Genomic DNA, 27341 nt, shown 5'->3' on the forward strand with positions numbered 1-27341 from the left:
TTTAGTTTAGACAACAAAAAGAAAATCAAAAATTTTAAAGTGCCTAGAATGGTTAAGTCTTGTCAAGGCATTTTAAGAGGAAAAAGTAGCATATTCACAGTTTTGTTAGCCTCCACAAATTATCTCAATAAATATCGGACCGTGAGATGTATATCATGAAAATATCGTATCAAGAGATTTGGATATTGTTACATCCCTAATCGTGAGCTTCCCCACCAAATCATGAGCTTTCCCACAATATCACAATAACTATCATACAGTGAGGTTCATACCGTTACAATATCGTATCGTAAGACTTGGATATCGTTACACCCCTAATAATTTCTAATCTTTTTGTAATTATTTTAGTGACAATCATGTTCCAATATTGCTGGTTCAGTTGAATGTTGAAAAAAACAAATCGGCCAAATAGGTCACTTATGGATCCTTTTATTGCCGTTTTTCATTGTTTAAAACTTGAGAAATACTAATAGAGAGACACGATCACTCAATCAACAATAAAATATCCTCACTGATGTTCAATAATGGTCAAATCCAACTTTTATTTTGCGATTGACAAATAACGTCTATTGACTTGGGTCGCGAAGATTTGTGACTTTTAAAATACTGTTCCCCCAGAAAAAAGTTTGGGAGTCTTGCAGATTGTTTACTGTTAATCTTTTAAAGGTGTGCTATATAAGTTTATCAATACATTACAAGCCAGGTCTGTGGAGAAGCAAGCCAACCAATGTTTTTTTGCAGACCTATAGTTTAAAAAAAAACATCTGTCATTCAAATATGTGGAAGATTCGAGGCAAAATAATAAAATCTCCATGATAACAAGCAGCTGGTGGCACCACAAAAGTTACACAGTGTAGCTTTAAGTCTCTAAATCTCTGAATAACCATGAAACCTCGAAGCGTTCATAAACTATCTTAATGTTGGCATGTCCTAGTCAATACCGCACCATTTCTCTCTGTATATTTATGTATAGATTTACAGAGCCGCTAAAGCTATACCATAAAGCACTCCACCGGCCCTGTCCCATCCTAACGATTTTCACATTTTCGTCTCCTGCGCTCCGCTCCGTCCCGATCCCATTCTGTGCACTAACCCAGATTCCCCCCTCTCCCTCTCTCCCGCTCTCTCTATCTCTCTCCCCCGGGACAGATCCCTCTACATACAATATGGCCTGAGATCGCGGCAGCCAATTACGTCGCTCCACCCGACCCCCCAGACTCCGCGTCGGCCAATCGCAGCCGGAGCAGGGGATGAAGAGCCGGGGATGCAGCCAATGGGGACGCGGCGAGGGGAACTGATGAGAGAGCGAGGGAGCGTGATTGGACGGAGGCAGGAGCTAAAAATGCACACAGAGGCACACATGCATTAATTATTAGGGCTGCTGTAAATACAGAGAGGCGTGTAGAGTGCAGAGTATGGAAAATCTATGGAAGCCGATGTATGTAGTTTCATCATATGGAAACAGTCCATTTTTACAGTGACTTATGTTGTCTCAAAACCCAAGACTATCACGCACGGTAACCTAGTCTCAACAATATTCATTTTAAAAGGTGATGTACTGTATTTTATGGACTATAAGTCACTCCGAAGTATAAGTCGCACCAGAAAAAAATGCATAATGAAGAAGAAAAAAAACATATAAGTCGCACCAGACTATAAGTCACACTTTTGGGGGGAAATTTAGTTTATAAAATCAGAGACCGGGAACCGACGTCACATATGAACAGTTCTTCAGGTAACTATAAGTATAAGCATAAACAACAGAACAGAACAAATTTACCAAACTCTCCAAATCACTAAATCCATTCAATTCTTCTTCCTCAGTGTCACTTCTGAGCAACTCTGCGACCTCCAGAGGTAAATGGAGCGCAACTTCCTCTTCTGTGTAGCTGTTGTCAGACTCAGCATCAGTTCCAGTTAGAATTATTCCAGCCTTTCTGAATCCTGACAGGATGGTTTCGGTGTCACTGAAGTCCAGGTTTTGTCGATCCATCCAATGACTTCAAGGAAAGTTGCATGGTGCACCCTCCCGGTTAACGTGAAGCTGTATTTTCCATCCCCACTTTCCGCCAGTCCCTCACAAGTTTCTCGCTCACTCCAAACTTTATTTATGCTGCTCGATTACTGTTTTCAGCTGAATGTTTACTACTTGCAGCAGGGCAGAGGTTCTTTCTGCAGGAGACTTGCACAGTAGAGTGAACTGGCAGTGGTACAAGAGTGATACGAGCAGCAGATACTGGCACACAAGCCTAGAGCGCCCTCTCATGGCTATATATTTTAATATGAAGGTCACGCCAGAGCATAAGTTGCAGGACCACCCAAACCATAAAAAAAAAGTGTGACTTACAGTCCGAAAAATACGGTACACCATTTTTACGGTCTTGAAAGTTCCACATTACACTATTTTCTGATCTGTTATTATTAGTAGAGCCCGACCGATATGGATTTTGTTGTGGCCGATATGAAACCGATATAATGGGAGTTGGCGCTGCCGATAGCAGATATAATCACCGATATATTTAGTGATGTAAAAATTCACTGTAAATGTTGAATTGTTTAAAAAACTTAGGTTTGGCTCTGGTGGATTTTAAATTGGGTTTAATTAGGCAACATTTATTGTTATTCTGCCTCTTTACATCATATTTACAGACAGTAGGTTGGCTTAATGGCATTTTTGCATCACATTCTAGACACTAGTGATGGGTATTCCAGTTCTTTTTAGAGAACCGGCTCTTTTGGCTCGGCTCACTAAAAGCTGCTGGTTCTTTTGGCTCCCAAGCGGCTCTTCAGATTGTTTTGTTGCAAGCAGGACTAAAGCAGGTCTAAAGCAGGACTGAATCAGGACTGAACCAGGTCTAAACCAGGACTGAAAAAGGACTAAACCGGGACTTTATTTTATGCTAAACTACAGTCAAATATGCTCGTTTTTTTAATTTTTTATTTTCTTTAATCCTACGTACACGCAAATTTCTCAAAGTTTCGTTTTCAGCCGCTGCCGCTGTCAAACCACGAGTCTGCACGCGGCGTGAAGAGAAAAAAAGTGAGAGAAAGAGAAAACACGGCTCCCAATAAGGATCAGGCTCCCGTCGTTCGCTTTAAAGAGCCGGTTCTAAGAGCCGTTTCGTTCGCGACCGACCCATAACTAGTAAAGAAAGTAGCGCTATTAGCCTTTAGCCGTAAATACGTGCACGCCGCGGTAATTAATTATATGTGCAAATGTCATAATTCACACCTCTATTCACAGCTCATTTACATATCAGTGCAGGTCCAGTAGCAAATATACGGCCAATATAGTCACTTTACAATAGGCCAATAGAAAACAGCCTGTTTATGTGCGGGAGCTACAGCAGCTAACCCATAACAAATGACAAAAACTAGCTTCAAAGTCGACATATTTCCAACACTCACCGCTCACACAGGCTCCTCCCACATCACAAATCTGCACTAATAAATGTCCTTTTAATTCAGACTCAAACCAATTGTCCGTAAAAGGAAAATAATCTCAATGTTTGGATCTGTGTCTGCGGATGTAAACAAACACACGTGAGTGACGCGACTCTGTGGTGTGTTCAGGAACAGTACGGACGCACACAGACAAATGACTCCGTAGATAAATACTGATGTGGAGCCACATATTAGGACATTTATCTGTCTGTAAATTGGATTAGATGAACAGAATGTGGAGAGTCTAAGCTTTATAACGAGGTATAACATGCCCACGTGAAATATCGGCCCATATCAGCAAGCATATCGGCCGATAGCCGATATGCCTCCAGTTGCCCATATCAGCCGATAATATCGGCCAGCCGATATATCGGTCGGGCTCTAATTATTAGAGATGTAAAATATATATATAGTATCATCAAAAGTCTCTACACAATATCATGAGCCATCACAATATATTGAATTACAATCTCTTTGCTCAGATTCATTGTTGTGGTGCAGTAATAGCTAAAAAAAAACATAAGTACATAGACCATGATTCTTTGCTCAAATATTTGGAAAAAAAATTGGTTACAGTGACACTTATTGTGAAAACGTTCTTGATTTTTGACACCAGGATGAAACCACTCGAGAGAGAATTTGAAGACCAGCAAAGATTTGTATCCTGGCCAGACTATTATAAGATTATTAACTTAAGGCTATTACATACTTTAACTGTATTTTGAAATGTAAAATAGAACTTTTAAAGGCCCTGTACCAGATTTTTCCCCATGTATCTTGCACCTGTACAGATATATTGTCTAAGTTGCTCTTCAAAATATGTCCCTTGTGTACCATCTATAAGAAAGTGTTTTGGGTTTTTTCTTGTCCAATCATCAAGAAGTGCATGTTAGCATGCTATTTGTTATTAAAAGCAGGCCTATTATGTGAAATTTCACACTTTTAATGATATTATAGCTGTTTCCCCATCTAATTTACACTCTTAAAGTTGTTTTTGGAATGATTTGTGCATGTTTGAGTGATCTTTAAAGGGACAGTCCAGAATTTTGGACATAGTACCCAATTTCCTAGTGAGCCAGAGTGTTGGAGACATGTGGACACACTTTTCTAAATATCCCATCTAGTTCTTGTATTTGCAGAGGTCACTGGTGCTAGGCTAGTGCATGTCAATGGCCATAGTTATCCTGTTATTTTCAAGACATCACGTAAAATGTGCAAATTATAACACAACGATCCAGGAGTGTCAAAACAAAAGCACAGTAAGTCTTCTTTCAATGCGCCTTCTACACCAGTCTGCTTGTAACAGTATCAATTATTAACGTGCACAAAGCTTTAACACTGCTCGGTGTGTTCTATCTTTTTAATCCAGTCACAATTAAGATAAGAAGCAGAGGGAAAAATCACATGCCCTTCTCGTTATACTTTAACTTATTTCTCCTTAAAAAGTCAGACTTCGTTCACTAAAACATGGATTATGGGATTATTTTTAAGCAAGACTTGAGTAAAAATCGTGTCTAGTTATTTTAATTTATAACTTTACTTCTTGGTTTGACAAAACAACAGATATGACACACATACTGTAGAGGTAATTTATTAACGAGTCCATATTACTCCTTTTTTTTATTATTATTATAATGTTTTGTCATCACAAACAGACCTGGAGTTGTGTTTTGTTTCATTCACACGTTTAACACACAAATCCTTCATATTCAGGCTGAGTTCTTCTCTCAAAACTCCCTGTTCCATCTTGTGATGTCATTTGGCAATACATGTTTTTACACTCCATTAGGGGTGTAACGGTACATGTATTCACACCGAAACGTTTCAGTACGGGACATTTGGTGCAGGGCTGTGCACGAGTGAATTTGCGCAATTTGTGTATGTTTACATTCTACAGTTACAAATGTGCAGTTACATGGAAGGTGCAGCTCTTTAATATTCACAAGGGAACTCGTCCGCTTTATAGTTAGGACTGCCACCTTCACAACAATTGCCCCCCGCCTTGACTACGTCCCTCCGAAACACATGAATCCTCGCAAAACTACAGTCGTCGCGCCCTACTTTTGCCTTGAAAATTTAGTAAAACTTCATCCTGAAACTGTTAGTGCTGTACTATACTTTTTGAAAAGTTTTGTTTACTGTTTACAAGGAATTAATTTTTTATAACATTTCATACATTTGTTGCTTATTTGAGAATATTTTATTTAACTTATTAGTATTACCAAGCAGCACTTTGCATTTATGTTATTTTCCCGTTTGTATAATGTTAAAATAAATTGTTGGTTTAATAAAAACACAAACAACAAGGATATAGTTTGGTATTTTGTTCCCATACCGTATCGTAAATCAACCGTAACCTCAAAACCGAGCTACGTACAAAACCGTGATTTTGTGTACCGTTATACTGAATACACTTTCAGTAGATGATTTCAGCCCTTGAATTGCCAATCTCTGCTCAACAAATCGTAAAAGGTAGCTGTTAATTTGAAAGCTACCACTACATGACATCATAATGTGGAAAAGAGTATTTTGACTAATAATAAAGGATTACTCAAGCCGTGTGAATGAAACAAAACACAACTCCAGGTCTGTTTTTGAGAAGGTAACAATATTATAGCATGACTTAAAGTTTACAAGAGTCAATTTTGTGTAATATAGAACCTTTAACTGATGTAAAACTACGATGAATATTTACCACAGGATCTATCTCGCCAAACCAAATCATGTTAAGAGAAACGTTTACCTCATATCCACTTTAAATTTGCCCGTGTCTTCTCCCCAGTGGACACAGCTCCTAATTCACTCTTTTATTCTTAGGTAAGTCAGCTCCACTTTGGTGCAGAGTTAATAAGAGGCAGAGGTACAGTGACGAGCAGCCGTCCCGAAAGGCAACGCCAATTAAACAGGCCAGAAATGCACCCAATATAATTAACTACAGGGGAGGGACCAGTTTTGGAGTACTGAAGTAAAAATATCACATGAAAAAATCTACTTAAGTAAAAGCATTAATGTACCTGCTTAGAAATGTATTTAAAGAATAAAAAGTACAAGTATTTCAGATGTAATTTTAGATCTTGGTACTAAATTTTGTTCAATAGCGGCAACAAACAACTGAATACATCATTTATTCCTGTTTTTATTTGTATGTTTTTGTTTGCTCAGATTAAGAACGTGTTAAAAATAAATCTTCAGCCTTTTCAGCAGGTTTCTAACAAGAATGAAAAATACTTTTACATAGTAGAGTAGAGTAGAAAGATACCTGCTCTCAAAATGTACTGTACTGAAGTAAAAGTAAAAAGTATCCATTGCAAAACGTATGCCCTCCTAGGACTTGGCAGATGTGGGGACTTGCACGTCATGACTTGGGGCACTATTTTTTGGACTTGAGACTTGATTTGATATAATTACAACTATAACTATAAGACTTGGGACCCGACTTGGACTTGAACCCTGTGAATTGAGAAGATGATCTTGGCAAGACATTTAAAAAGGACACATTTGCATTTCTACAAGTCTTATATAAATATTCCATGTTTTTTTAAGAACAGTTTAGTTTAAAATTCATATAAATAGCTTTTTTTTCCTCTTTTCTTTTTTTTTGATATTTGGTTTAAAGACTTGAAATGACTTGAAGTTCAAAGCAGACGACTTGGACTTGACTTGGACTTATGGACAAGTGACTCGAGACTCGGCTTGGACTTGCCTGTATTTGACTTGGGACTTGAATCGGACTTGAGGTCAAAGACTCGAGACTTACTTGAGATTTTCAAAACAACGACTTTGGCTACGTTCAGACTGCAGGGCTTAATGCTCAATTCAGATTTTTTTTGTGTGAAATCCCGATGTTTTTGCGAGGTCGTTCACATTTCCTATTAAATGCGACTTGTATGTGACTCCAGTGTGAACATTAAACGGCCCAAAAGTGTCCCACATGTGACACTGGAGACACGACGACGCCAACCACAGCGAGCGTCTCTGTGTTTACGGAAGTTGTCCAAACACGGACGCAGCATTGAGCATCTGGAGATTTTAAAGTTCCTCTCTACAACTTACTTGTTTTAAGGAGGAGATTGAGAAGGAGAAGGACGAGGTTTTTGGCCGTGGCTTTTTGTGGGGCAGTCCGTAGAAAGGAACGTGTGGATGTGGAGACGGAGCCAAGAGTGGTGAGTGGTGAAGTGCTTCGTTTCAGTGACACGGAGTTCATTAACAATTTTCACCTACTTCAGCGCAGAATAGTGACGTTTGTGGCTTGTTGATAACGTGTAGGTCGGATGAATGCGCTTTGGCTGTTCAGACTGAAGTCACATGTCAAAAGATCAGGATATGTATCGGTTTTAGGAGCACATATCCAAGTGTCCTGGGTCGCATTTGAAAAAATCGTATCTGTGTTGTTCAGACTCTCATTAAAAGATCAGATACAGGTCACATAGAAGCCAAAAAATCTGATTTGGGTCACTTCAGGCTGCAGTCTGAACGTAGACTTAGTTTCCACATATGTAACATATATGTCCAACACATTTTGGGTTGTTTAGGCACTTAATACATAGTTTTTGCAAATCATTATTCGATTGTGACTTTACTGTATTTCATCAAAATGATTCAAATATAAAATGTATGTTTTATATATCAAATGTGGACATATAAATGTAAAAATATAATCAAAATATAATAGTTTTTGTACTCATCAGGTTCCTATTAGTCCAAATAACAAAGAGAAATTAATAAAGCCAAGCAAGATAGTTAAGTACAGTTACCTACATTTTTAACTTAAGTACAGTACTTTACAACTTTTACTTTGACGAGGCACAATCTCCACAAGACGAGATGTGATACAAGACTGGGAACAAGAACAGACATAATTCTTAATATATACATTTCATGATTCTGTTTCCAATTTTGACCTCACATTTTTTCACAAAGCTTTCAAACTTAATAATTTTTACTTTTCAAGTCTATGGGGAAAAAAAAAAAAAATCTATGAGAAATTTCCTTCCAGAACCAGAAGCGGGCGATCAATGTTGAGCTCCAGATTGGTGAAAGTTAAACTAAAACAACTGCATATGACTCACAAAAATCATCTCTTATTCTCTCAAAATGAAATATCATCAACTCCACTGTGTTTTTAAACTCCACACACCTTCACTATGATCACTGGGATCATTGACAGCTCTGGAATTGCCAAAGTTTGGAGACACATCTATGGTTCTAGCCTTGTTGAAACTTCTTAGCTTCAGTGGCAATTAAACCGCGTTTAAAGCAACAACTTGAAGATATTTTTGTGTACTACAGAGTAAAGCAGTTCATCTGAGCCTAAAAATAGCAAACATTCAAAACTACCACATACTGCACTGCAAATTTCTCTGATCTGGTCAAGATTTTAAAACTTAAATCAGGTTAATCATCTTGTTTTCAGATTTATTATCTACTTACTAGTATCGCTGGGTATCAGAAGTTACCAATATACATACATACCTCGATACTGTGCACTTTCAATTAGATCAGGCATGTCCAAACTATGGTCAGTGGGCCAAATGCGGCCCTCAGACAAATTTTTCTTGGCCCTCAGGTTTCCAGGTGAATGGGTCCCAATTACCTTGCATCAATTAAACATTAATTTAACTTATTTAATATTTAGTGTGTGGTTTTAAGGATCTTAGCATGAATAAAGACTGATGGTTCATTCTAACGTGTTAAACATGCACATATTTCAATCATTCACTGTACTGAGCACCAGTCTACGGCCCTCGATCGGTCCTCTGCTTCGTCTACGTTTGGATATGTGGCCCTTGATGAAAAAAGTTTGGACACCCCTGAATTAGATACTAGGAGAGTAACGATATCCAAGTCTCATGATACGATATCGTCACGGTATGAACCTCACGGTAAGATATTTACTGCGATATTGTGGGAAAGCTCACGATTAGAGATGTAACAATATCAAAATCTCTCAGTACAATATTTCCACAATATACATCTCACGGTACGATATTTATTGAGATATTTTGTGAAGCAAACAAAACTGTGAATATGCTACTTTTTCCTCCTAAAATGCCTTGACAAGACTTAATCCAATGAACTAAGACTTAAAAGTGCTTAAAACAGTTATTTCTTCTTGTAGTCTACACTGAAATGGAGCAAAGGATCATGGTCTATGTAGCTCCCTCTTAAGTTAAGCAAAGACACTTGTAATTCGATATATTGTGATGGTCAACGAATGTTATTGTGAGAACTCTGGCGATACAATATCACGATATTTCCATTATTGTTACATCCCTAGTAGATGTGATATATTTCAAATCGATTCGATATGGTTCAATAAAAAATAAAGGCTAAATCATGGCTGTGACACAAAGTCTTTGTTAAACCACTTCTTGTGCAAAGTTTATAAAAAACACAAACATTTTAATCATCAAAACAGAAAATGAAATGAAAATGTCAAATGTGTCGCATAAAAAAAGAGTTTTCTTCCACTGAACAAGCAACAAAACTGTAGCACTGTAATGAAATAATTGAGTAAAATATACTAAAAAATACTCTTGGCGATATATCGATACAGCAGCCCATGATATCGATACTGTATCATCACATTAAACGATACGATATATTGATATTTCGATATTTTTGCACACTCCTAATGACTAATTCTGACACAGCTTATAGTTTAGCAGGGGTGTCCAAACTTTTTTCATCAAGGGCCACATATCTAAACACAGATGAAGCAGAGGACCGATCGAGGGCCTTAGACTGGTGCTCAGTACAGTGAATAATTGAAATATGTGCATGTTTAACACGTCAGAATGAGCCATGAGTTTTTATTAATGCAAAGATCCTTAAAACCACACACTAAATATTAAAAACTAGGTTTATCAAGGTAGATTTTCAAAAAAAACTTGCAGTAAAAAGTTAATATTTAATTGATGCAAGGTAATTTGGGCCAATTCACCTGGAAGCCTGAGGGCCAAGAGAAATGTGTCTGAGGGCCGCATTTGGCCCATGGGCTATAGTTTGGACATGCCTGGTTTAGAGGTAGTTTATTTTAAGATAACTTGTCAAGTAAACTTATCTCGCTGCATGGACAGATCATTTCACCACTTTTAAGTCATTTTCAGATAGATTTAAGTGTTTATGTCTGAAATTTTGGCCAAGCTTTTTGCAGGTGGCACAGATCATTTTGAAAACTGGAGTTGCAGACAGTCCGATAATCAGTGTTGAGGAGTAACAGATTACATGTACCGGAGTTACGTAATCAGAGTACAAATTATGAGTAACTGTATTCAGTTACAGTTACTGTTTCAGTGAGTGGTAATTGGATTACAGTTACTTTGTTGAAATAAATTGATTACGCGCCGGTATTTTCCCGTTTTCACATTTTGGGGCTATATCCCCTTTTTTTTCTCCGGTAATTCCACTCAATGCCGAACACTAAACCAGGTCTAAACCAGGACTAAAACCAGGTCTAAACCAGGACTAAAACCAGGTCTAAACCAGGACTAAAACCAGGTCTAAACCAGGACTAAACCAGGACTAAAACCAGGTCTAAATCCAGGACTGAACCAGGTCTAAACCAGGACTGAACCAGGATTAAAACAGGATTTAACAGGACTAAATCAGGCTGTGCTTCCTCGTCTTTGCTTCTCTACATCAAATCGAGTAATCCAAAGTATTCAGATTACGTTACTCACTTTAAATAATTTAATGGATTACGTTACAAACTACATTTTAGGGTATGTAATCTATAATCTGTAGGGGAATACGTTTTAAAAGTAACTTTCCCAACACTGGCGATAATGCAGAATTACTCAACCACGTGTGAATGCAACAAAAACACCTCCGGATATGCTCTGGATTAGGAAACAATGTCAAATCTCCCGGGAGTAAATGGCGTGTTTAAAATCTCGCGTCTCACCAGCTGATCTTGAATCCCCTCATCAAGACGAACTGCGCGGTCCGGTCGCCATAGTCGGGTCTGCCCTCCCGGCCTGCCTCTCACACGCCCGCGGACATGGCTCGGCTCTGGTCGGTGCAGGTGGACAGTGACGGCGCGGGGGGAGCGGTGCCGAGTGGAGCTGGGGCTGCAGAGCGAGCGGCAAGATCCATGGAGGACGGGCCGACGCGCGGGCAGGAGCCGTGGAGCCGTAGAGCCGTGGAGCCGAGAGGGGGACGGTGCGCCTCCGCCTCCTCCTCCTCCTGCCTCGGTGTGCGCCGCTGCTCCCGGAGTCAGCTGAGAGGAGGCAGGAGGGGGCGTGTGCGCATGTGTGAGAGGAGCTCGAGGTGACCCGTGTGGAGATGGCACACTGTCTGTTTGTGTGTCTCTCCTACACGCACATACAGCGCACTAAAGCTCCCGTGTTTACGTTGTTTAGGTCAAAGAGCTTGTATTTATGGGGTTTCTTTTGTCTCATTAATCTTCATAAATTCACAGAGGGTGATCTACAAATAGTCATTGGTTTGTACATGTGTTTTGATATCCACAAATGCAAATTTAACATTTCTAACTTGTATTTGGTAGATGTGTATTTGTAAATATACATTATTTCATTGCAAATATATATATGTGTGTGTGTGAATCACATTTGTGGATCACCAATTACACAAACTGACCGATTTCCTCTATGACAGGGGTCTCCAACCTGTAAGTTGGGAGCTACCAGTAGCTCTCCACCTTCTTCCAAGCAACTCACCAAGAGATTTCAGAATAATGCCAATTGTGCTTAATATCTAAAGTTTGATTATTTACCACTGTAAATGTGTCATTGGCTCTGTGTGGCTCTTTTGCATTTTCGATTGGTAAAGGAAAAAGGTTAGAGACGCCTGCTCTATGACGTATTTGTGAGACATTCTTTTTGGAAATCCACAAACAGCCTAAACATACCTGACACAAGAGTAATCCCCTCCTCAAAACCAGCAGCTGGCAGCAGGTGACACACGAAATATTTGACACTGTTGAAATGGAAGCGTCTGGGTATGTAACATTAATGAATTGTCTACAAAGTCTATTCCTTGTTGATGATTAATTATGATGTGTTGTTAGGAAATAATTATATGTAAAAAAAATAATAATAATAATAAAATAAATACATAAATTTGTCAACTTGACAAAAGTTTCTTTTGGTCAAATATTAGTTCTGGTCAAAATGCTGGTGGAATCTTCCTCATATCTGCCTGAAGGGCAGATGACACTACTCTGAATATAACACACCAACTTTTGTCCAGTTCACAAATTGAATTTCTCCTTTTTCCATGGATTCTACCTGGACAACTGAGGGGATTTTACACACAATGATAATATGTGTTAGTAAACCTCATAGTCTCTTGCTAAATTAACGTCAGGTAACGTCAGGTAGGCCAATGTTTATCTTTATCAAAAGCCTCAACAGCTGAATGCTCAATGATTAGAATTAAATATCCAACATTTGTGTGTTTGCTGTTGTGTGTGTGAGTATTAGATCACTCTCTGTGCATTTATGAATGTGAATGAGACAAAAGTAACTCCATACATGTTATTCTTTTTTCTGATCTATGGTATAATGTTTCCTCATCACAAACAGACCTGGAGTTGTGTTTTGTTTCACACATGTTTAACACACAAACCCGGCATTTTTTATTATTAGGCTCAGTTCTTCTCTCAAACAGAAAACAATCCTTGCTTTCATTATTTTCCTGTTTTCTGTCAAAAGTGTTAAAATTAATATGAGGAAATTGCAATTTTCACTTCATCTACGACAACTGACATCAAGTTTATTTCGTATCCAGAAATCCTGTATATTTTGCTGATTTCATCTCTCAAGCTGAAAAAAAAACAAACTTATGGTACATAGAGGAAGTGCACCACTTTTTAAAGTTCGTACACCTTCACTGGAGTCATTTAGATAATTTCAACTCTGGAATTGCCAATCTCTACAGAAGGTAGAGGAGCTGCTAACGTGAAAACTACCACAAATAACAAAGGATTACTCAAACATGTGCGAATGAAACAGAACACAACAACTTTTAAATGAGAAGTGTTAAGAAATCTGACCTAGTTTTGTTTTTTGTTTTTTTAAAGGAGACTTGTTATGCAAAATGTTCTCTTCTCATTTATTCATTTGATTCATGCACGTCTGAGTAATCTTTATTCTTCTTCAATCTACGCTTTTTTCAGTCTACCAATGCACAATCTCTAAACTTTGTGCATTGGTAGATTGAAAAAATCCAGTAACATGGATCCTCTTGACTTTTCTCTCAACTCGATACAACAAAAGATTCCCATTTTAGTCCTGACGTTTGGTCTTTTCCCAGACTGATAAAAGTCTCTGGTGTCTGTTGTGAGCAGGTTACACAGCCACTGCTCTGGACTTTATTCTCAAATCTAATTTTCTTTTCGGCAGCGGCACAAAGTCATTTCGGGTTAATTTGGCACAGTTTTCCAACACTAAAGTCAGAGCACGTTTCCTTTAAAATTGAGCTGAGAGTTATTAATATTCCAGTAACCTACTAAGTAATAAGCAGTGAACCTAAATAATTGTTCAAATAAGAAATGAGTGTGTGAAATGTGTCTAAAATATGACGTGTGACAGAGTTCAGTTTGAATCAGTGGCATATTGTTGGGTTGGACGGTTTGGGACAGTGTGTCTGTCTGTGTCTGAGGGCATTCCCTCGCTCTGGGGGATTACTGTGTGCTGTTCTGAGCAGCTGTGTTCTAATCTCCTCGTACATGTGTGTGCGGTGTGTGTGTGTGTATGTGTGTGTGTGTGTGTGTGTGTGTGTGGGGTGACAGGACAGTATTTCTGTTTGTCCTACCAAACCTCACGGACTCACACTACCCACAATACACTGCTACAAGGACTGACGACTCATTCCTGTGTAATCGTAGCAAAAGCTGCACATGGGGACATAGATTTACAAATGTTTTTTTCCTATGCAACATCTGGCACAGACAGACAACTAATCACATTTCACTAAATCACTAAACAAATCACTGAACATGTCAACAACATTTCTGTGAAAGGTCTGTTCAGTTACATGAAATGTTGTCATCAAAATACACTTTATTAATAGTTCATGACTGTGTGGTTCTAACCTGTAAAATCTGGAGCAAAGTCACCTGTCTGTTACAGCAGCTTTGAAAACAAATGTCACTAAATATTACTGATACAAATATTTTTTTCTATAGGTACATTTTGGTCCAACTGACCAATAATCAGGAATATTAGGAGTGTAACGGTACATGTATTTGTACCGAGCCGTTTCAGTACGGAGCGTTCAGTTCGGTACAGGGCTGTGCTCGAGTGAATTTGGGCAGTTTGTCTGTTGTTTACATTTCTCCCCTACATCTGCAGCTACAAAAAGGCTTGGCTCATCCGTGATTGGGGGGACAGTGTTTCCCGCAGCGCTTTATAGTTAGGGCAGCCGCCTTCACTACGTCCCTCCCAACCATGTGAATCCTCACAAAACTACAGTCGTCGCGCTGCCGTCCTCACTTTTGCCTTTCACCGGGTCTGCATTTACTGCAGACAATGTGGACAAGTTGATTTTTCTCGCCAAAAATATGAAGATTGAGTAAAATTTCATGCTGGAACTGTTAGTGCTGCGCTTTACTTTTTGAAAAGTTTTGTTTTACTGTTTACAATGAATCTATTTTTTTTATAATATTTCATACATTTGTTGCTTATTTAAGAATATTTTATTTAACTTATAACCAAGCAGCACTTTGCATTTATTTTTTTTCCTGTTTGTATAATGTTAAAACAAATTGTTGATTTATTAAAAACACAAATAAACAACAAGTAGATGGTTTTGTATTTTGTTCCCAAACTGAACTGAAAATGAACCGAACTGTGACCTCAAAACCGAGGTATGTACCGAACCATGATTTTTTGAACTGTTACACCCCTAGGAAACGTGCATTAACATTCTCGGAGTCGACATGTGTTATCATGTTAAGTGTTGTTGGCTTTACCGTGACGCTGCTCTAGTTGTGAAAAGTGTTTGTAAACTCATCACAGTGAATCATTAGGATGCTCAGAATGCATAAACTTAAGTGATGAATAACTTTGGACCACTGCAATCAGTTTAAAACAAACTAGTTCTGTTTTTCACAATTTTAAAACTGTAAAAATCAAGTACAGCCCTTTACCATTTGAAGTTACATCCAGTTTCTCCTACAATAACTTTTACTTAAATAGCAGTACAATACTTGATTCAACTCTTACTTAATGTTGAGGATCACTACTTTAGTCTTCTACTTGAACAATATAACTTTGAAGTAACTTTACCTTTTACACTATATATTTTTGTCTTTTCTGTTCACTTCAGGCCTTGTGTCTCAGTATTTTTATGCTAGTGTAAATATGAAACCTCCAGTGAAAGTTTGATATAAGCGGAGTGTAATATAGAGATATACAGTTACCCCTGGGTGTGAACCGTCCTGCACGTGTATATAACTCTAAAAGCACAGACTAATGGCCGTATATCTGACCACGTCTCCCCCGTGACTCTGACCCCAGCTCTGAGATCGATACAGACGTTTCTATTTCCTCAGAGATATTGAACAGATAAACCACAGCCTGCCCCGGCTTTGAAAACAGAACCGGCCTCGTGTAGCGTCACGGCGGTCCTCATCGATCCCGCGCCGGAGTCACGTGACCGCACCGCCGTTTGATCGGAGTAACAGGAGAAGACCGTGCTAAAACGTGAATCCTACTGCGGCATCCTGGGAGATTACGTCATTAAAGGGCCCAGATTACACAATTTTTCTGATCTATGTTATAAAGTTTCCTCGTCCCAAACAGGCCTGGGGTTGTGTTTTGTTTCATTCACACGTTTAACACACAAAAACCAAAACGAGTTCTTCTCTTAAACAGAAAACGCTGCTCCACCTTGTGATGTCATGTGGTAATGTGTGTTTAAACTCCATACACCTTCACTAGGATCATTTAGAAAAGTTCAGCCCTGGAATTTCAAATCTCTACTAAACAAAAGGTAAAAGGAGCTGTTAACTTGAAAACTATTGCTTCATGACATCACAAGGTGGTACGAAGCATTTTGAGCTTTAAGATGTAAACGGACTACTGTATTTTTCAGTCTATAAGTCACACTTTTTTTCATGGTTTAGGTGGTCCTTCAATTTATACTCCTGTGCAACTTAGGCTACGTTCAGACTGCAGGGCTTAACGCTCAATTCGGATTTTTTTGTGAAATCCGAACGTTTTTGCGAGGTCGTTCACATTTCCAGTTAAATGCGACTTGTATGTGATCTCCAGTGTGAACATTAAATGGCCCAAAAGTGTCCCGCATGTGCACTGGAGGACACGACGACCCCAACCACAGCGAGCGTGCTCTGTGTGTACTTCAGCGCAGAATAGTGATGTTTGTGGCTTGTTGATAACGTGTAGGTCGGATGAATGCGCTTTGGCCGTTCACACTGAAGTCACATGTCAAAAGATCGGATATGTATCGGTTTCAGGAGCACATATCCAAGTGGCCTGGGTCGCATTTGAAAAAATCAGATCTGTGTCGTTCAGACTGTCATTAAAAGATCAGATACAGGTCACATAGAGGCCAAAAAATCAGATTTGGGTCACTTCAGGCTGCAGTCTGAACGCAGCCTTACATATTAAAATTTTCACACTGACAGCTGCGAGATGTTCTAGTCTTGTGGGTCAGTATCTGCTGCTCCTATTTCTCCTGTACCACTGTCACTTCACTCTACTGTACATGTCTCCTGCAGAAAGAGCCTCTGTCCTGTCTGTATCATGTCAGTCGATCTGTTACTTCTGTAACACTGAAAATTTTAAATTTAAACAAACTTATGAAGACAACTGAGAAGACTGAACACAAATGCCCCCAAAAAGAAAATCATATTTTGCAGATTACAAGCTCCAAGTAGTAAAATATTCAGCCGAATGGTAATCGAGCAACAGAAAGAAAGTTTGGAGTGAGCAAGAAACTTGTGACAACCTGGAGGGTGCACCATGAAACTTTCCTGAAGTCACTGGAGGGATGGACAAAGCCTGAACTTCAGCGACAACTGAAACCATCCTGTTGGGATTCAGAAAGACCAGGAATAATTACCTCCGCCAAGGAGGTTATGTTTTTGCCGGCGTTTGTCTGTTTGTTTGTTTGTTTGTTTGTTTGTTTGTTTGTTTGTCTGTTAGCAACATAACTCAAAAAGTTATGGACAGATTTTGATGAAATTTTCAGGATTTGTTGGAAATGTGAAAAGGAAGAACTGATTTCATTTTGGGGGTGATCCGGAAGAAATCCTGGATTCTGGATCACTTTGAAATTTTAGTTAACATTGTGGTAAATGGGGCCAAAAATTTAGTTTCTCAATATCTCAGTTAATTATTGACCAAACCCCATGAAATTTGACTCAGGGATGGACAATGGGATCCTCTTTCATATTCCAAAGGCTGATCCGGAATCTGATCCAGAAGACTGATTTTATCGCAATTTATATAAAAAATGGGGGTAGTCCTTGGCGGAGGTCTGCGCTCTCTGAGTGCTTTTCTAGTTTCTAACTGGAACTGATGCTGAGTCTGACGACAGCTACACAGAAGAGGAAGCGGCGCCCTCTTTACTTCCGAAGGTCACGGAGCTGCTCTGAAGTGACACCGTTGCACCCAAAGCTTAAACCCAACCCTCGTCATAACCCTGACATTTTTCAAAACTTTGGCGCAAAATCCAAGATGATGAATGTGAGTATTTCACTTTTACTGTACTTTGTTACCTTTTCAGCACTGCAAATTACACAGATTAAGTCTATGGACACATCAATATTTAATAAAGAAAAAAAATAAAGGAAAAAAAATATATATATATATATACATATATATATATATATATATATATATATATATATATATATATAATATATATAATATATATATAAATATTAAAAATAAAAAGAAAGAAAAAAAGAAAGGAAAATAAAGAAGGAAGAGATTCAAATATACATACTTATACACTATAATACTCCACTTTAATGTTTTTATCTCCATATCTCCCTCCTTGTTCATTTCCTCACTTGAGATCACCTTTACTCTCTTTTCCCTTCAACTTCAACACACACACATGCACACTACTGTACATATATTCACTCAATCATGGTTTATTTTTATTTCATCATAATTTATTTGATTTATTTACTGTTTTTTTGTTTCTTTGTTTGTTTGTTTTTGTCTTGTCTGCACACAGTCCTGACTGTCATGTCAGTTGAAGTATGTCTTGTTATTAATATTTCGGACCTATAATCTTGATTTTAAAAAAGGTTTAAAATGCAAGTATGCCTGAAATAAATAAATAAATAAATAAATAAATAAATAAATAAATATGGTGGTACCAGGGCGAGTGTGTGGGGGCATTAGTCACGCGCGCTGAGCCTGGACCAGAGAGACCAGGGCACAGACAAACCCTCACTACAGGGGCGACTGCTTCCACTGGAGCCAACTCTGCGATTCTGCTCAGCCATAAATTAAACAAGAAAAGCCCAGCAGCACTAGGCCAAGTAAACAAAAAGGGCAGAGAAAACCACGATGGGGCTGCTGCTTTTATTATGTGTGACAGGACGTGGGGAGCTTTAAAGATGCATTGTGGAACTTTTCTGGTGGAGGGTCTGTCAAATGTTTTTCTTCACGGAGATGTTATCGCTTTATCTGGAATGTGTCAGTCTCTTATTAAAGCTGAAAAATGCATGTTTTTATCTTCCTTCTAGACTGAGCCAGACCAAGTTACAGGGCAGATCTGTGGAGAGGTGACACCACTCAGTCAGAATGCTTGTTTTTCAACTTATTTTTGAGCTTTAAAACTACCTGTAATTGAATAAATGTAAGGTAGAGCTGTAGAACATTCCAAGCAGAAACAAGTTACACAGTGCAAATTTAAGGAAACATTATAAAAGTTTATTAAAGGAGAATTGTTTTTACGTTTCATAGTGGTCCACCCTCATTGGTATTCATTATTTTGATTGATTCATTTAATATTTTTTTGTAATCTTTTATTGTCCTGACAGACAATTTATTTCAAGATGCAATAAAATATGTTGTTTTCAAAACCTAAATTACTAAAATACAGATGTAATTTGACAATAGATTTATAGATGCATTAACAATCATTAAAAAATATGTATGTAGTCTCTGGGTTCCCACGGTCATTGGAAATCCTGGAAAAGTCACAGAAATTGAAAATGCCATTTCCCAGGCTTGGAAAAGTCAAAAAATGTTGTAAATTCAATGAAAGTTTTGGAAAAGTCATGGAATTTTAGTATCTCTTTCACGCAACTACAGCGTTCTCTTATCATCATTTCTTTATATTTATGTTTAAACATTTTCATAGTTAGGCATTTTTTGAGCTCATCACTCATAGGCTACGTTCAGACTGCAGGACTTAAGGCTCAATTCTGATTTTTTTGTGAAATCCGATGTTTTTGCGAGGTCGTTCACATTTCAAATTAAATGCGACTTGTATGTGATCTCCAGTGTGAACATTAAACGGCCCAAAAGTGTCCCGCATGTGCACTGGAGACACGAACGACATCAACTGCAGCGAGCGTGCTCTGTGTTTACGGAAGTTGTCCAAACACGGACGTGAGCATTGAGCACCTGGCCATTTTAAAGTTCCTCTCGCACCGGAGCCAGAACATGAACAACTTACTCGTAAGGAGGAGATTGAGAAGGAGAAGGACGAGGTTTTTGGCTGTGGTGTTTTGTGGGACAGTCCGTCAAAAGGAACGTGGGGATGCGGAGACGTAACCAAGAGCGGTGGCCATGTGCTTCACTTCAGTGACACGGAGTTTATTAACAAGATGATGACGAGAAGAACATGTGTACATTTGTCGCTTGTTGATAACGTGTAGGTTCAGACTGAAGTCACATGTCAAAAGATCGGATATGTATCGGTTTCAGGAGCACATATCACATTTGAAAAAATCGGATCTATGTCGTTCAGACTGTCATTAAAAGATCAGATACAGGTCACATAGGGGCCAAAAATCGGATTTGGGTCACTTCAGGCTGCAGTCTGAACGCAGCCATAGAGTTCCAGATTTTGATCCCACAACCTGAAATCCAAAAACTTTTTCTTGTTGTTCGGACTCTGGCCATTTTAAAGAGATGAATTCTCCTTAAATTATAAATTCCTCTTTCCATCTTTCCTTTCTGCCTTGTACATTATTTTTGCTGTCTGGCGCTTATCAGATCCTTAAGTTTTAATGTTTTTGAAGTGATAAATTGCTGCTTGGTGTGGTCATAAAACCCAATGTTATGAATTATTTGTAGTGCTCTTTTCTGTCATATGAATAGTGGTTCCAATATTGTTTTATAATTATTACCCCAGATCTCAGCACAATATGTTAAATATCTTAAAGATGCTCTATGTAACCTGCATGGAATGTTCCACAGCACGAAAAACATGAATTCTTACTTTGCGCTGGCTTGCTTCTCCATAGATCTGACCATGAACTTGTCTCCAATGTGATTCTCAAGTTTATTTCCACACTGTGAAATAATCAAAGCAAAGCACTAACACCTCTAAAGAGATTAAATCAAAGTTCAGATCAATGTTGTCATAATTTAAGCAGCTGATTTACAGGATTATTGGAGCAGATGCTCTACACCAAGTTTAGTTTATATACACAAGTTATATTTAGAGCCACCAGCAGAGGGCAGTAAAGGATTTGTAGTTCAAACTCAGGTCAGTCACAGTTCCATTTTCTTTTTTATCTCTATCAAAAATTCAGTGGTAGACTTGCTTTTTTTTCACCAAAATTAGCAAATGTTCACAAAAGATTTTTCATTAACACTTAAGACAAAATGATAAATATTACAGATATTAACTAACAAGCACAAACTGTAGTATTAATATCTAATAATCCACAACAAAACTCATTTAAAAACAACAGCTGACCTAAAATCTTATAATAGCTCTTATATTATTTTCTATTTTCCTCTTTTTTCCTACTGGAGAGCTTTGACCACTCAAATTATGTGTCAGTAGTTCCTTTAAAGTGCCCATATTAGACAGTATTTTCTGATTTATGCTACAATGTCGTTCCCTCCTCAAAAACAAATCTGGAGTTGTGTTTTGTTTCATTCATTCGTGTTTAGTTCTTCAGTAAAACACAAACTTGTGATGTCATTCAGCAGAAATGGTCAAATCCATGGCTGAAATGATCCAAATGATTCTAGTGAAGGTGTGTGAAGTTTATAAAACACAATGGAGCTTTTTTCTATCACCACATGACATCACAAGGTGGAACAGTGTTTTTCATTTGACAGAAGAACTCAGTCTACTGTAATGCCGGGCGTACACTGTGCGATATTTTCGGTCGTGTCACTCAGCCCCAGTTTAAACTGTACGACCAAATCGAAGGGTTTAAAAGTTCACAGCTCACGAATCATGTTCTTACACTGTACGAACCGATGCTCGAACGCGACCTGCCTGCGCACACTGTACGTCCACATAACGGCCAGAGTTGTTGTTTCAGAAGTAGAAAACCACGAAGAAGAAAACCACGGAATTAGAAAACCACAGACGTGCGGAGACACAATGCTGATCCAGGCAAAAAACAGACGCGCTGCCTTGACAATTTGTGCCATTCTCTGCACAGACAAGAACAAAAAGAAGAGGCGACGAATATGTTCAAAGAAATGCCTGCGTAGACGTGGGCAGTACGGGTTGTCAGTTCTTCAGAAGGAACTGGTGGTAAGTAGCATCAAGTTTTTCACCAAACTTCTGTTCTGTGTTGGTCGATTAGCTGCGCCTCCATGTCCGGTGTCCAAAACCTCGCCGGCGCCATCGTCCTCCACAACCTCATATCCTGCTTCTGCTTCTGTGTCCGCGCATGCTCAGTCTGACAGATTCTGGCAAATCAGCTCACAGAACGACTTCAACAGAGCGAAACCCTCACAAGAGGCGAGTGGATTTCAAACAAGTTTGATTTTCTTGCGACCTACGAAATGCCGATCGGGAGCTGGTCGTGAGGTATTAATCGGTTCTTTTTACCCCATGTTTACTCCACGAAGCACGACACACAATGATCCAAAACTCGGCCCGATCCCCAAAACAGTCGCACGAGTGAAAAATCGTGTCAAAAAGGGTCAAAAATCGCACAGTGTACGCCCGGCTTAAATCTGCAGGGTTTGTGTGTTAAACATGTGTGAATGAAACAAACACAACTCCAGGTCTGTTTCTTGATGAGGAAACTACATTATAGCGTAATTTGGAGCCTTTAAAAGAGCTGATTCTGAACCTTTATCAACACATAGCGCTTTATTTAGAAATGTCACGTCAGCACGGCTCTTACCTCAGCCTGGTCCCACTGTCAGACCTGAAACACACAAGGAGAGGAGGCGGTGTTAAAACTGCACCGTCACAACCTTCATCACACTGCTGCGGCACGTGGTGGGACCAAATGTATGTATGCATGTATATGTGTATGTGTATATATATGTGTACAGTACAAAATGGGAAGAAAAAAAAAACAATTTGGGGGTTAAAGCTATATTTTGTATGAATAATATGGAATTTATTTTGCTATATGTAAATATCTGTTAAGTTCCGTTATCATTTTACAGAAGCAACCGCATCATTTTTGAAACTGTGTCATGAATAGGGGTGGGTTCATATAAGTTTTTCTTCTTCCCCTTCCTTTTCGAGGAATGTGCTTTTCTGTTGTTTACAATGTATATGTAGTATATATGATTATTGTTTCTCTCTTGGCATAAACTCGAAATAAAAACGAATCAATCAAAATACCATTCAGAGGCGGCTTTAGGATTTTTCTGAAACAGGGGCCATTAAGGGGCCACATGTTACACTACTGTTCAAAAGGTTTGGGGTCGACCAGACAATTTTGTGTTTTCCATGAAGTCACACTTTTATTTATCCACCATGAGTTGTAAAATGAACAGAAAATATAGTCAAGACATTGACAAGGTTAGAAATAATGATTTGTATTTGAAATAATAGTTTTTTTTCCTTCAAACTTTGCTTTCGACAAAGAATCCTCAATTTGCAGCAATTACAGCATTGCAGACCTTTGGCATTCTAGCTGTTAATTTGTTGAGGTAATCTGGAGAAATTTCACCCCACGCTTCAAGAATCCTCCCACAAGTTGGATTGACTGGATGGGCACTTCTTGCGTCCGTACGGTCAAGCTGCCCACTTCTCTTTCTACTCTGCTTACAGCCTTTTTGTGCTGTTCTCTGAAGGGAGTAGTTCACACCGTTGTAGGAAATCTTCAGTTTCTTGGCAGTTTCTCGCATGGAACAGCCTTCATTTCTAAGACCAAGAATAGACTGTCGAGTTTCACATGAAAGTTCTCTTTTTCTGGCCATTTTGAGCATTTAATTGACCCCACAAATGTGATGCTCCAGATATTCAACCTGCTCAAAGAAAGGTCAGTTTTATAGCTTCTCTAACTAACTGTTTTCACCTGTTCTAACATGATTGCAGAAGGGTTTTCTAATCATCCTTTAGCCTTCTGATGCAATGAGCAAACACATTGTACCGTTAAAACACTGGAGTGACAGTTGCTGGAAATGGGCCTCTATACTTATGTAGATATTGCATCAAAAACCAGACATTTGCAACTAGAATAGTCATTTACCACATTAGCAATGTATAGAGTGTATTTCTGATTAGTTTAAAGTTATCTTCATTGAAAAAAACAGTGCTTTTCTTTCAAAAATAAGGACATTTCTAAGTGACCCCAAACTTTTGAACGGTAGTGTATATTCAGAGTACAGTACAATACATCCAAGCACACAAATGATTAATTCAGTACAGTGCAAATACAAGCATAGACTAAAAAAAGCCCTCCAAAAGTCTGTTTCTTCTCCCATTAAGTTGAATTGACGCAATAGGTTTACTGCCGCCAAGAGTTTGGGAGTGGAACTGCATTAGTGATCATTGAATACATGCATCACGAATTTCGGACTTCATTTCGCAATTCATACTGGGAAGGATTTTCAGAAAAAGTAAACATCAAACCACCATGTTTGATTTCCCAGTGGGATGCGTCTATTGTCAAAGCTGATCTTTTCTAGTCTTTTGAACCATATCACTTTTGTTTCTGGTTTTGATATTGTTTACATGTTTCAGTTATGACATTCGGACATCGTAATTTTGTGGTTGCTGGATGTCCTAACAGTGAGCGGGGTTGCTTCTCCACAGATCTGACCTGTAACTTGGTGTGGTTTGATCTCCACGAAAATAGAAAGGCTTAATACGAGACCGTTAAACATTCCACACAAAGCAATAACATTTCTATGATGAAGAAAAGCATTTGACGGACACTCAAATAATCCACAACAATACACAGGGTCCAGTCAAGTGGTAACGGAGGGAAACAGGCAGATTTTTTACATTCAAATGTCTCTTATTCAGAAACTAGAGGGACTATTGAAATAAGTAAAGTATCAGAATGTAGGAAAGAGTTACACTCCAACAGGGTAAAGTTAAACCTGTGATATTCTTTCAAGTTGTTGACAAAAAATTTTAAAACTCATGTCGGTAACGGAGGGAATGAAATATGCACTTTTTGGGCAATAAATACAAACAGTGATAACTAGCAGTTTTCACTTCCATATCCTTAACAAACTGGTTTGAATATTTGCTTCATATAGTTTTCTACCATATGGTACAAGATTAGGTTGAAAAACCTCTTACTTTTTGAGTCATGAGATTTTTTATTAAGAAAGGTCATGGTAACGGAGGGAAAAGTAACAGAGGGAAAATTGTGCAAGTAGAAGGTGCAGGATTTTGCATCATTTGACGCTTTTTTCTTCCGAATACTTTAATATTACTTCAAAATGAAAGGAAACTATTTCTATAAAATATGTCAGTCCTTCCAAGCAAATTTTTATCATTTTAAATACTTTTTTTCATGTACCTTCATCAACAGTTCAAAGATGGAATAACACAAGATATGATGAAATACATCCATTTATTTACATGATTTGCAGGTCTTTGAAATTTGGGAAATAATTTTTGTTCCATGTTTCATACATGGTCTGTTTAAAAAAACTTTAGAACCAAAAATGGTACAGAAAAAAGGTCAACAGTTTCATAAACTAGAGTACATATGTATCTGTTCAATACATTTTTTTATATCAGATGCATTAACTTGAATTTTTGGCCTTGCTGTTTACTTCTGCTTGACCGGGCCCAATTTTAAAAACAACAGCTGAACTGCTTGTTAGACCTAAAATTTAAAATAGTGCTTATGTTATTTTCCACTTTTTTCCTACTTCTCTGTGTTGCCTCTGGAGAGCTTTGACCACTCAGCTATGTGTCCCATATTGGTCTATTTTCTGATTTAAGCTATAATGTTGTAAGGCCAGGCTGGTGTCCACCTTCTGCCTCCACTCAATTTAATTTCTCTCCAGCGACTATGTCAAGAATCAGAATACACTAGACAGTTTGCAAAAACCCCAGAAGTGCAAGTTCGGGCACCAGCCAATCAACAAAGAGTGATATATTCTGTGTTGGCGACGATTCCCGAGATCGAAGATTTAAAGCCGAAAACAAGGCGAATGTTTGGTGAATTTTATCAAGGGGAAAATCGTTATTGCCCTTCTTCCTGTGGGATTTTGGAAAACCTTAATATATCAGTTAGCCCCGTCAGCAGTGCTTTACATACGTCACAACCAAACATCAGCGATTGCCTGCCATCGAGCGAACGAATCCTAATGCTGCGAGGTCAGACGGTTTCACGCTAATAATATTGTTCTCTCATCAAAAACATATCAAACAAACAAACAAAAGATATAAGGGAACAGAAAATATAGAAATGCAAGTTTGATTTTAAAGCCCTAAAATGTAAATACTGCCCTGAAAAAACTCTGTACTTTTCTTCTTTCTTCGTCTCTTCTTTTTATTTACTCATGGTTCTTTTGTTGTTGTTGTTGTATTTTGTGTTTTCTTTTTGTTTTTCTTTGTATGTGTGTTAGTCTTACATTTTGTTATGTCTATTTTGTTATAAATGTGCTGGGTATCCTTTCCCTCAAAAAAGACAAATTATTAAAAAAACAAAAACATATCTGTAGTTGTTTTGTTTCATTCACACGTGTTTAGTTCTTCTGTCAAACAGTAAACACACCAACTTGTGATGTCATGCAGTGGTAGTTAACAGATACACCTTTCTACCTTAGGTTGCCAATTCCACGGCTGAAATGATCCAAATGATTCTAGTGAAGGTGCATGAAGTTTATAAAACACAATGGAGCTTTTTTCTATTACCACATGACATCACAAGGTGGAATAGTGTTTTTCATTTGACAGAAGAACTCAGCCTACAGTAAATACGCAGGGTTTGTGTGTTAAAAATGTGTGAATGAAACAAAACACAACTCCAGGTCTGTTTTTTGATCAGGAAACATTATGATATAGACCAGAAAATAGCGAAATAGCGTAAAAGAGCTGATACTGAACGCTTTATTTAGAAATGTCATGCCAGCACAGCAGAAAAGTTTCACAATGCATCTTTAAATAACTAAAACTTCAGTCATGAACAACTACACAAACCCCACTCTGTCCTAACTCTGTTTAACTCCCGCGTGGTGTTACTGGAGCCGGGGTGGCGCAGCGGACACTCACTTGACCCGGTGAAAGGGCAGCCTCTTTCGGAGAGAAGACACCCGCGGGTGACAGCTCTGACCCTGCATCACCATGACGACGACGACGACCCCTCCTCCTCTCGCTGCAGCTCGGCCAAATCACTCCCATGCGTGTCCCTCGGAACCGACCCAAAACCCGGACCTCTTCATCCTTTCCGCTCCAGTGCGCGGCCGGACCTGCGCTACTCCGCGGTCATTTGCCTGCTTCTTGTTTAGCAGCTCCTCCTGGCCCCTCCTCTTCTTCTTCTTCTTCTTCCTCTCCTCCTCCTCCTCCTCCTCCTCCTCTTCTCTTCGTCACTG

At 38.6% G+C, this 27341-nt stretch overlaps 1 protein-coding gene across 2 annotated transcripts in view; it reads right to left on the reverse strand.

Annotated features, from left to right (window-relative positions):
• Window positions 1-27110, reverse strand: part of LOC110159483 (protein Aster-B-like) — a 91057-nt gene extending 63947 nt beyond the window's left edge. For both annotated transcript variants that reach the window (XM_055148515.1, XM_055148514.1), the window contains exons 1-2: window positions 27022-27110; window positions 22727-22750 (exon numbers count right to left, since the gene is read on the reverse strand). In XM_055148515.1, the coding sequence (XP_055004490.1) occupies window positions 22727-22750; window positions 27022-27095 (98 nt within the window). In that variant the 5' untranslated portion in view covers window positions 27096-27110. The remainder of the gene's footprint in view (window positions 1-22726; window positions 22751-27021) is intronic.
• Window positions 27111-27341: the final 231 nt, after the last annotated feature.

This window comes from Boleophthalmus pectinirostris, unplaced genomic scaffold (assembly GCF_026225935.1).
Source record: "Boleophthalmus pectinirostris isolate CB_2022bp ecotype Guang Dong unplaced genomic scaffold, ASM2622593v1 HiC_scaffold_12, whole genome shotgun sequence".
NCBI classification, from domain to species: domain Eukaryota; kingdom Metazoa; phylum Chordata; class Actinopteri; order Gobiiformes; family Gobiidae; genus Boleophthalmus; species Boleophthalmus pectinirostris.